The sequence below is a fragment of the Mustela erminea genome, chromosome 3, assembly GCF_009829155.1.
Source record: "Mustela erminea isolate mMusErm1 chromosome 3, mMusErm1.Pri, whole genome shotgun sequence".
Lineage (NCBI taxonomy): Eukaryota > Metazoa > Chordata > Mammalia > Carnivora > Mustelidae > Mustela > Mustela erminea.
Genome location: NC_045616.1, coordinates 114,079,459 through 114,090,746, shown reverse-complemented (window position 1 = coordinate 114,090,746; position 11,288 = coordinate 114,079,459). Strand labels below are relative to the sequence as shown.

General features: G+C 49.5%; 1 protein-coding gene across 1 annotated transcript; it reads left to right on the top strand.

The window, feature by feature from the left end:
• The first annotated feature begins 6,296 nt into the window (after nt 1-6,296).
• On the top strand, nt 6,297-11,063 carry FABP6 (fatty acid binding protein 6). The gene is made up of 4 exons (XM_032334959.1): nt 6,297-6,383; nt 7,603-7,778; nt 8,962-9,051; nt 10,960-11,063. The coding sequence occupies exons 1-4, from the start codon at nt 6,317-6,319 to the stop codon at nt 11,011-11,013; spliced, it is 387 nt and encodes a 128-aa protein (XP_032190850.1). The 5' UTR covers nt 6,297-6,316; the 3' UTR covers nt 11,014-11,063.
• The last annotated feature ends 225 nt before the right edge of the window (nt 11,064-11,288 follow it).

Genomic DNA, 11,288 nt, shown 5'->3' with positions numbered 1-11,288 from the left:
TTTCTGTAAATAGGGATAATAATAGCTCTTTTGGAAGTTCGAGGTGCCCTGTGTCAAACAGTCAGCATGGTGCCTGGCACTTTGGTATCACTCTCGAAGTATGGCAAGAACAACAATGATCTCCAATACCTGGCTGGTTCTGGAAGCTCCATCCAAACTAAACTGCTGCATTTAGTCAGAGGACATGAGGGCAGGGACCTGAAGCCAGACTGTCATCTCCACTTCACACCTGAGTGTGACATCTCTGAGCCTCCGTTTTTTCATCTACGTAGTAGGGATGATATCAGGACCTACCCAACCACTTGGTTGAGAGAACTGAGTATTAACTCCTGTCAAACATTTAGCACATTGCAGGTTTAGAATAGATGCTGGTCCCTCGGATTCCTCACCAGCTGAGCTGGAGCAGTGCAATCAAGGAGGCTTTGTTGAGGGCTGAAGACCAGGGCTGTGGGACATGTTAAGCTTGAGGTGGCATAAGACATGAGGCAAGGCTATTAGGTAGTCAGTTGGATTTACGTCCGCAGGGGAGGTCTAAGATGAGCAAGCAATTGGAGAGGTATCTGCATAGAGCTGGTCTTTAAAGCCTTGGTCAGGCGAGCTCACCAAGGGAGTGAGTGCTCCCAGAACAGACAAGAATGAGGACCAAACTCTGGGGCTTCTGACATTTAGCAGAAAGGGAGATGACTATGACTGCAAAGCTGGTGACCAGACACAGTAGCAGTGAAGCCACACAACTGGCCAGTCCTGGCAACACTGACCTAACACTTACACACAGGCAACCCTCACACACATTGCAGGTTCCATCCCAGACCACCACAAGTTGGACGACGTTTCCGGTTTCTGAGCACATATAAAACTTAGTTTACACTATGCTGTGGTCTACTAAGTGCGCAGTAGCGGCTGTCTGAAAAGACAACGTTTTACTGCTAAAAATGCTAACCATTGGGTGCCTGGGTGGCTCCGTGGTTTAAGCGCCTGCCTTCGACTTAGGTCATGATCTTAGGGTCCTAGGATCAAGCTCAGTAGGGATTCTGCTTCTCCCTCTCCCTCTGCTGCTCGCCAGCTTGTACTCCCCCCCCCTCTGTCAAATAAATAAAATCTTTAAAAAAAATCCTAACCATCATCAGAGCTTCCAGTGAGTCATAGTTACGAATCACAGCTCACCATCACAAATATAATGGTCATGAAAAAGTTTGAAATATTGCTCGAACTACCAAATTGTGACACAGATACACAAAGTGAACAAATGTTACTGGAAAAATAGGACCAGTAGACTTGCTTAACATGGGGTTTTGTTTAAAAAAAAAAAAAAAAGGCAGCATCTACAAAGCAGAATAAAGCAAAGCACAACGAAATGAGGTATGCCAGGCTCTGTGAAAAATGCTTTACAAAAATTAACTTATTTATTTTTTAAGGATTTTATTTATTTATTTATTTGATAGAGAGAGAGAGAGAGAGAGAGCGCACAAGCAGGGGGAGCTACAGGCAGAGGGAGAAGTAGGTTTCCTGTTAGGCAGGGAGCCTGATGCAGGACTCCATCCCAGGACCCTGGGATCATGACCAGAGCCGAAGATAGACGCTTAACCGACTGTGCCACCCAGGCGCCTATTAATTAACTTATTTAAGTAACTCATGAGAAAACAGAAACACAGGAAGATAAATGATTTGTACAAGGTCACGCAGCCAGTGAGTGGCAGATCTGGGATTCAAATCCTGTCCTCTTAGCCTCAGAGTCTCCAATACATCTGCTTTAAATGGTATGTTAACAAAGTCCTGACTGGGTGTCCCGAGGGATTGCTGAGTTTCTTAGCCTCTCTCTGACTCCTGAGAGCACAGCTAGGAAAATCATCATGGAATAAATTGTCCTCAAAGATCCCACTGAGCCTTGACACTCTAGGATCAACTCCAAGTTGCACTTGCAGATTTTTGGTTGAGGAAGGAAGAGGAAGGAGGTTTGGTTAAGGTATGTGTAACCCCAGTCAATCACTTACTCCAAGCAAGGTGCCAGAAGGTCCTGGGGTGGGGAGGTTAGGCGGAGGGCTTCTCCTCCAACCAGGGACTAAAGCATCTGCATTTCTCACTCCCTAGGCTAGTTACTCTCAGAATAATGGTGGCTGATTTGACGCTAGAGCCAGAGTCCAGGTGGGAAGTGGGGGTGGCTCAGGGGCATTAGCCTTGGGGCTCTTCTTGACCTCCACTTGGGTAGAGTCGCTCTGTTAGCTCAATTGCCCCATAAAACCTCACTGTGATATGGAGGCAGTTTGAGTTCATTTATCCCTCTTGGAAGGTTCACAATGAGTAACTGAAGGAACAGGTGGACCCCAGCTGAAAAGGGAAAGGGGCAGGGCACGGGTGGGAGGGGGGATGGAGGGTCAGATGCGCTTGTAAACTCCCATGAAGGGGAGAGGAGCACCGCTGAGTCAGGCGTCCAGGTGCCAATGTCGTCCTGTCCCACACCCCCACCACGCCTGCCTTGCATTTGATGCTGACCTTGGATGAGCAGCTATTGAGGAAAAAACAGTTCTGACAATGAAGAAGGAGGTCAATGGGAAAGGAAGTTAGGTGGGGCCCCGGGGAGGCTATGTGGTCCATCCTGCTGGCTCTTTTGCACATCCTCTGGCTTGGAGCTTCTCAGGGTAACTGCAGCACAACCACTACAGCACAACTGTAGCAAAGGCAGATTCCAGGACTCCGCCACCTGACAACTCAGAACTTCTGGGGGTCAGAGCCCAGAAATTTCTATTTTTCACAAGCCTTCCTTTCCTTTCACAAGCCTGCACTGTAAAGAACACAACCTCAGGACGCCTAGGTGGCTCCGTCAGTTAAGCGTTGGACTCCTGATTTCGGCTCAGGTCATGGTCTAGGGGTCCTGGGATTGAGCCCCTGCTCCATGCTCAGTGGGGAGTCTGCATCTCTCCCTCTCTCTCTACCCTACTCCTTCACCCTCTCTCTGTCAAATCAGTCAATCAATCAATCAATCAATCTTTAAAAACAAAATATTCCAGATCCCATAACTTTGTGATTCCATCCTGGGGCTTTAGTTCAAGGAAACGCTTTCTAAAAAAATCATATAAAGAAACTCACTGTGGTCTCACATTTAATGGAGTAAGCTGGGCCCCCCAAAAGTCCACCAGTAAACATTATGCATCCATTTCTAATAATAAACGTGGCCGCTCCATGGAAACATGGGACTGTGTTTTCAAACTAATGCTGAGCAAAGAAAAATAGAGTGGTGTATTGCATTTATGTAGTGATTATAGCCCTTATTCATCTGCCATAATAGAGGTCTGTGAGAAAGAAAACAAGGATGAGAGAGGAGACAGAAGCGCGACAGAGCGAGGAAGAAAGCAGAAGAAAAGGAACGCTTATTGAGTCCGGGCGATGGGTTATGGAGGATTTTTGGAAATGTCTTTAGATGCTGTTGACAGTTGCTGGCATTCTCCACAGGGGCTCTGTGGCTTTGGGCAAGTTACTGCTCTAAAGCCTTGTTTCCTCCTTGGCAAAATGGGGAAAATGACTCTGACTTCATAAACTCCCTTTGAAGAATGAATGAGGTAATCCGTGTAACACGCTCAGCGGCGTGCCCAGTGCATAATAAACACCTGATAAATGTAGCCATTATTGCTGTTGCTCTGTCGTCATCAGTATCGAAGAAGGGAAATCCTCGCATGCTCGAGGTGCGAGCGGACACGGCTCCAGGCTTTCCGGCAGGCAGCCGAGTAACAGATATAAACATAGATACAAAACCCCTTTGTTCCAGGGATTTCCCATCTAGAAATTCATCCTTTAGTAAATAATCTGACATGTATACCAGGGTGTGAAAGAGAACGTTTATCTCAACTTTCCAACCGAGCCCCGGCAGAGCGGCTCCGGCAAAGAAGGGCGGCAGGGGGTCGTGACCGGAGAACACAGCATCACCATTCACAGGAGCGTCCACAGAGTGGGTTTCAGGAAGCGCGTCCCTCGGGCACTCAAAGAGTGCCATGAAAGAGATGGGAACTCCAGATAACGCACATTCATGCCACGTTCAACAAAGCCGTCTGGGCCAAAGGAATAAGGAATGTTCCATTCCGTCTCGGTGTGTGGTTGTCCAGAAAACACCACGAGAATGAAGAATCACCGAACAAGCTCTCTAGGCTGGTTGCCTGAGTACCTGCCACCACTTTTTTTTTTTTTTTTAATATTTTATTTATTTATTTGACAGAGAGAGAGAGCACAGGTAGACAGAGAAAGAGGGGGAAGCAGGCTCCCTGCTGAGCAGAGAGCCTGATGTGGGGCTCGATCCCAGAACCCTGAGATCATGACCTGAGCCGAAGGCAGAGGCTTAACTCACTGAGCCACCCAGGTACCCCCACTTTTGAAAATCTACAGACAGTTAATGTAGATAAGAACTATTTGCTGACTGTCAAGGGCATAAAACTGAAAAAATTTTTATCTCAGAGTTATTTGTTATAGAAAAAGTTTAGAAATAACCTGAAAATCCAGCAATAGCTATGTAAATCACAACATACAGACAATAGAATATGAACTCAAAGGGTTTAAAAGGATTTACCTTCATGTCATGATACAGACATGGACCCATATCATTACATAAAAATGAGGTTACAGGGCCGCCCAGGGGGCTCAGTGGGTTAAGCGTCTGCCTTCAGTTCAGGTTATGATCCCAGGGTCCTAAGATCGAGCCCCGCATTGGGCTCTTTGCTCAGTGGAGAGACTGCTTCACCTTCTCCCTCTACCTGCTGCTCCCCCTGCTTGTGCCCTCTTTCAAAACAAATCAATAAAATTTAAAAAGCAAACAAACTCGGGTACAATATAGTCTCATTTACATAAGAAGTATATGTATGTTTTAAGTTCAGAAGGATAGATACAAACTATTATCAAGGACCATCTCTGCCAAGCGACGGGACTGTTACTTGTTCTGACTTATGAAATGTTAATATATGTAACTTATCAGAAAATCCGTGACAATGATAAAGATGATGAGGATGTGTGTATGTGTGTGTATGTGTGTGTGTTTATGGTCTTCTAAAAAATAAGGCCCCTGGCAGGAGTAAGGAATTCCAAGACTGGAGACTGAACACTGGCAAAATGGGGCAAAGTAGGTTTCACCTGGTCAGAAATCACTGGGTCCCAGAGCTGTGGTGAGGTCTGCTTTAGACAGAAATGATGTGGATTCAAAAAGAAAAAAAAAGAAAGAAAGAAATGATGGGGATTCATGCAGAGCTGATTCTGGAAAAGGAGACCAACTTGCAAAAATTTTCATATTTAATAATAAGAAAAAGGAAAGTCCTCAGAGAAGGCACGGTCAGTCGGATCTAGGGAGCAGTCCTGTAAGACAGGTGGGACAGGACCTGGAAGTCTGGGGTCTGAACCCCCACCCTGCCAGCTGTGAGCTTCGAACAACACACAATCCACCGAGCTCCTGGCCTGTGGCTGGCATGTGGCGGGTCTTCGGTGCACCATGGCAACTCCTGCTCCAAGCTGCTCCCTGGGCCCCTGGGCTGCTACCTGACCTTGCTGGCATTACCAGCACTTGCTTCTGTCTCTCCTTGCAGGGCTCTTTGCTGCAGTCAAACTCATTTTTCCTTTCGTCATGGCCCTTCCCACCTCCACCACACTGTTCCCTCATCCTAGAGTACTGTCTCCTGTATTTCCCACCTTCTCCAACCCTCTGTTTCTCTAAACATCCAAGTCCTATGGTTTCTTCTGGATCAGCATCAAATGCCATCTCCTAGCAAAGATTCCCCGCCCCCCAGCTGCCGGCTTGCTCCTTCCCTGTGCCCCAGGCCACACATCGGTGTTTGTCTAGGGACTGGTCACATTCTGCCTGCATGAGGGTCCTCCACAGTCCTGTGTTTTGTCTCTGAACTAGACTGGAAGTTTTTAGGGGGAGGGCATATGTTTCGTCCATCCGTGTCATCTCGGTGCCTGTCCTGCAAGCGGTAGGTGCTCCATGTGCTTTGGTGGATGATGAGGGGCTGAACAAGTAAGTAAGGGGTGTGCAGAGCATGGCTAGAAGGTAGGGGAAGGATGGAGGGAGGGCAGAGGTGGCTGAGACCTCGGAAGCTCTGGCCTTGCCATCGCCCTTGCTGGGAGTGGCAGAGGGAGCACTCCCCCAGGTGAACAACCTCAAGGCCCTGCTGGGCTAGGTCCTGCCCATGTTGTAAAACAGCAATTGCTTCCTCTTCAGGGCTGGAGGGAGAGGTGGGGTGACTTAGGGGCCGAGCCCCAGCGTGTGACGGCAATTTATAAGCTGGGGCGCCGGGCCCCTCAGCACCACGACCCTTCTTCCTCATCCTCCAGCTGTCCCAGCAGCATGGCCTTCAGTGGCAAGTACGAGTTCGAGAGCGACAAGAATTATGACGAGTTCATGAAGCGCCTCGGTGAGTGAGGGCATGAGGACCCCTTCCCTGGGTTAGTTTGTCACAGCCAGCTTGGGGCCACCAACCCAAACTCCTTGCGACCCAGAGAAGCTGAGTTACTAGTCTGAGGACACAGAGCCAGTAGTTGGTGAGGTGCAGACTTGACTGGTTTACTCCTTCATTCATACATACACTGAAGACCTGCTACAGGCGAGGGCCAGCCCGGGTTCCTGATGGGCTGCCTCAGCATGACATGCCCAAGGTCACGCTGTCAGTTAGGGGCAGAGATGATGAGCACCCAGGACCCAGTGATGAGATGATGAGTGGTGCTGGGGAAGAGGTGACCCAGAGGCCAGGTGTGACAAGCCATGCATTCATTTGGCCATTCAACAAACATGGGCCTCTTACTGCGCTAGGAACTGTGGGCCGAGATTAGAAAACCGCTCCCCTTCACAGCTCCGTTTGCAGCGCCCATTGTGAGGAACCCATGGGACCGTGGCCGTGACACTCCTGCAGAAATCCTGGGGCACTCTCTAAGTCGAGGCAGTGCCATTGTCAAGAGTCAGAGGGAGGCCCCAGGGGAGAGGCCCTGAGAGCAGGGCACGTGCGCTCTGGGGCCTTGGGGAGACAAGAGCCCTTCTGAGTCAGTTACTGGGAATGGCCCAGAAGGAACGGTGACTTGGTGTCACCTACAACAGCCTCATGTAGAATTGCAATGGGGCCAGTCTCAGTGGTAGACCTGGCTCTGCTGTTAGCCTCCGAGGAGAGGCTGTGAAGCCCGTTTCCTGCTCTGGGTCTTCACTGCCTCATCTGTGAAACCCCAGTGTTAGAAGACAGTCTTGATGGTCCCGTTCATCTAAGACCCTGGGTGTGTGGCAGTGTCTGTTCTATTTGTGTTATAGTGCTGTCAGGAGAGCAGCTAGTATTTATTGTCAATTATATGCCATGAGTTTTACAAGACACAATCCCTTTAACCCACTGAGCCACCCAGGTGCCCCAAGACACAATCACTTTAATTTCATCCTCGCAACAGCCTTGTGAAATGGACCTTATTACCCCCATTTTGTTGATGGGAACACTGAGGCTCAGAAAGGTATCCAAGCTCTTGGTTCATGGTAGAACTGGGATTTGTGCTTTTGACCATCATGCTAGCTAGCCAGCCACCAGGGAGGAGAGTCTTCCCCCAGAGCCACAGGCTGTCAGCAGTTCTTACATGCTGTTCTGCTCATCCCTGGTCCAGGACTCCCCAGTGATGCTATTGAAAAGGGCCGAAACTTCAAGATTGTCACAGAGGTGCAGCAGGACGGGCAGAACTTCACCTGGTCCCAGCACTACCCGGGCGGCCACTCCATGACCAACAAGTTCACCATTGGCAAGGAGTGTGACATGGAGACCATGGGAGGCAAGAAGTTCAAGGTGAGAGGCCACTAGCTGCCCTTCCCTCTTTCCCTAAGCCTTTGGCTAACTTCTTGGTCTCAAGCCTGTTCCCTGGGGCTCCACCCCAAACTGAGGCTCGGTTCTCGAGTCTAGTGTCCAGCCTTAAGCGCTTGAGTTACTCAGCATGTTAGCCACTCCCCGTTCTTAATGCTTCGGCCTCTAAAAGACACTGTAACGAAACTGTTAAAAACTGCTAACACTTGCCAAGCACTTAATGTATATTCCACACACCTGCTGAATACTTCACACACATTAATGCTGTGAATCCTACGAAGTCACAACAGTTACTATCCCATTTTACAGAGGAGGGAGTTAGGCTAAGCCCTGGGGTTCAGTCACGTGGCCCTGGTCACACAGCGCAGGCAGACCTTCACGCCCAGGCAGCCTGGCTTCAGAGACCATAACCATTTGCTCGGGCTGCCTTCCTGCATAGCCTACAGATGCATAGCCCTAGAATCGGACTCTCGTGGGTCTGAAACTGTAATCTTACGTAAGAAAGAAGTAAAAGGTGACTGTCCTCTCTTAACCCAACCTGATCCCGCAGATCTTCCACCGATGCTGGGTCCCCTCTATCGCCCCCAGCCATGGCTGCCACGGTACAGAATGAGTGCTCCTGAAGTTCATCTTCTGGCACTTGTGGATTTTAATTTCTCAGGATGTCCTTCTGTGTCAGCACTGATCGATTTGCCTTATTCTTTTTAATGCTCACACAGTATCTTACAGTATGGTAATGCTACCCTTCCTTTAACACGCCCTCATTGATAGACACTGAGGTTATTCACTGGTGGAGAGCTCGGATGGCTGTTTAGGTTGCTTACAGTGACAATGCTGCAATCCACATCCGAGATGACATCATCATTATCCTAACAATAAGGATCCTAACCGACTCCACAATTAACAAGGAGTGCTCCTTACGTGTGGGGCACTGTTCTAAGCACTTTCCATATGTCCTATGAAATCCTTCAGTCTTCTTAGGAACTCTGGAGGAGGTACCGTTACTACCCCCATTTCAGAGGTGAGAAAGCTGAGGCACAGCGAGGTTGGGGGACTTGTGTGTGTCGTCTATGTCCTGCACCTCCAAGCCAAGTCCAGTCCCAGAGGGGACTGGCCCACATCTGGGGGCCTCTGCCAGCTCAGGTTCCATGTTATGCTTCTCTTGCAGGCCACCGTGCACATGGAGGGTGGGAAGATCACGGTGGAGTTCCCCAACTATCGCCAGACCTCGGAGATTGTGGGTGACAAGCTGGTGGAGGTGAGTGTCTGCTGGTTCCTGGGACGATGATGAGAACATTCTTCTGCCTCCAGCCCTGGCTCTAGGGGCATTTCCCATGTGCCAGGCTCTGTGCTGAGTGCCCGGGGGACATCATCTCGTTCAACCTTCACAATACCCTGATAGGTAGGGATGTTTCCCTGTATCTTCCAGGTGAGGGCACTGAGGGGCTAGGAGCTGAGTGGTTAGCTGGAGGGCACCTAGCTTCTCTGACAGTGCTGGGAACTGACGCTTGGCAGTGACTCTGCCGCCTCAGCGGCCCAAGCGTGGAAGCCCATGGGACCCTCCCCCGAGTTTAAACCAAGGGGGGAGTCTGGGTGGGCCCCAAAAGGGCAGCCACCATGCTGCTCCACTCCCCCAAGGGACTTCAAGCCCTCCCTGCTAGATCTTCTGATTTTTTAAGAGAAGCTGGAAATTTGCACTTCTTTGTGAAACCTTCAGACTACTAAACGTTGGCAATGAATTAAACCTTTGAAAAAATGCTGGCAGGGGTAACACACACATCTGTGGCTGGACCCTTCCCACGCCCCGTGCTCTGTCAACACAGCCTGGAGGGGCTGCTCTCCCCTCACCTCACTTCCGTTTCTTCCCCCGGGGTTCCAGAATTTTCCCTAGGTGAAAGAAATGGATGTGAAGTTAAAAGCAAAGGTAGGCTCTTCCACACTTCGTTCTCCCCTTGGGAGCACATGTCCTGGGCCAGAGCTCCCTGGGGTCCAGACTACCCTCCCCAAGACTCTCCAGAAGGGAAGTGATGCGGGAGGTGGGGTTTGCCACCCCCTTCCCCCGTCTTCTCTTCTCTTTTTCTCCCTCGTATTCTTTTTCCTTCATCTCAAAACCAGCTAGAAGCCGAAGAGTCTCCATGACCTCCCATTATTCCGTTTTTACAGAGAGGCCACAGAGGCTCAGAGATAACAAGTAACTTGTTCAAAGCCACACAGCTAGTTTGTGGTGGAGGCAGGTCCCAAAGGCTGACTTCTAGACTAGGCTCTCTGCCAGCTCTCCCCAGGCTAGTGGGTCTTTAATTAAAATAAATAAATAAATAAATAAATAAATAAATAAATAAATAAAATCTACAACTAAAGAGATGCACAGTATTTTAAAATATATATATAAAAGAACAAAAGTGACTCTCCATTTTTTCCTGGATGGAAATTGACCTCTTAGAAAATCTATAAATGCTTTGGACACATTGTTACATGAAATGTCAGCCAGTGGGTTCTGACTCCAAGAAGCAAAGCTCCCAGCTTGTGAGGTGTGTGGGGAGCACCCAGAGCGGCAGAACCAGAAGCAGGTTGTGTCCAAGACGAGGATCAATCTTCCGGAACTGAACAAACCTGTTTCCTGCTTCCGAGAGGCTCCTGACTATGGAGTCTGCGTGCTGTGAGCAGTGCCCGGAGTTGAGGGTTGTCATGAACACACACACACACACACACACACACACGCACAAGGGCACAGGCATGCTCACGGATTAGGTGCCCCATAAATGCTGTGTGGTGAAGTTGAGTGTGGCCTCTCCATCTTAAAGGGGTTACTTGACTCCTCCAGACTTCAGTATTCACTCCTCTATAATGGGTACAATCCTACAGCATTGTTGGGAGAATTAAATGGGGTAACACAACCGAAGTGCCTGGAGTAGGTGGAACTTCAGTGGACAGATGGAAGGTTACAATACAAAGAGCCCCATCAGCCCTCACATCTGTTTAGCACTTTTGCCTCGCTGAGTCTACACAGGAGCTAGTGTAACAAATTGGGAAACTGAGGCTCAGAGAAGTGGTGCGACCTGCTCACTTCTACTCGCGGCTGGGACTGGAGGCCTGTCTTCCCCGAGCTGTGTTCCGTCTCACTTAGGGACCCCTGCAATGACTCCCGCTTTCTGGCTGCTTCTTTCAGATCTCCACCATCGGAGGTGTGACCTATGAGCGTGTGAGCAAGAGACTGGCCTGAGCAGCCAGGGTCCCAAAGGCACCAGGAAAGCTGGAAGAAGAAAACATTCTGTTTGCTCTGAACTTCTTTGTCTTTGTTTTTGTTTTCTGGTGTCGTGGGGCAGTTTCTAGCTGGGTAAGGGTGGGAAAGGCCGGAGGATGGCTACAGAGGGCAAACCTTGGCCCTGAGACCCCTGTGGGCTCAGCAGTGTGGCAGAGGAAGGCCTGAATGTGGACAGCAATACTCCCGACCCCCTGCTGTTCGAGAAGCAGGGTGGGCACATTTCCTGGCACCCT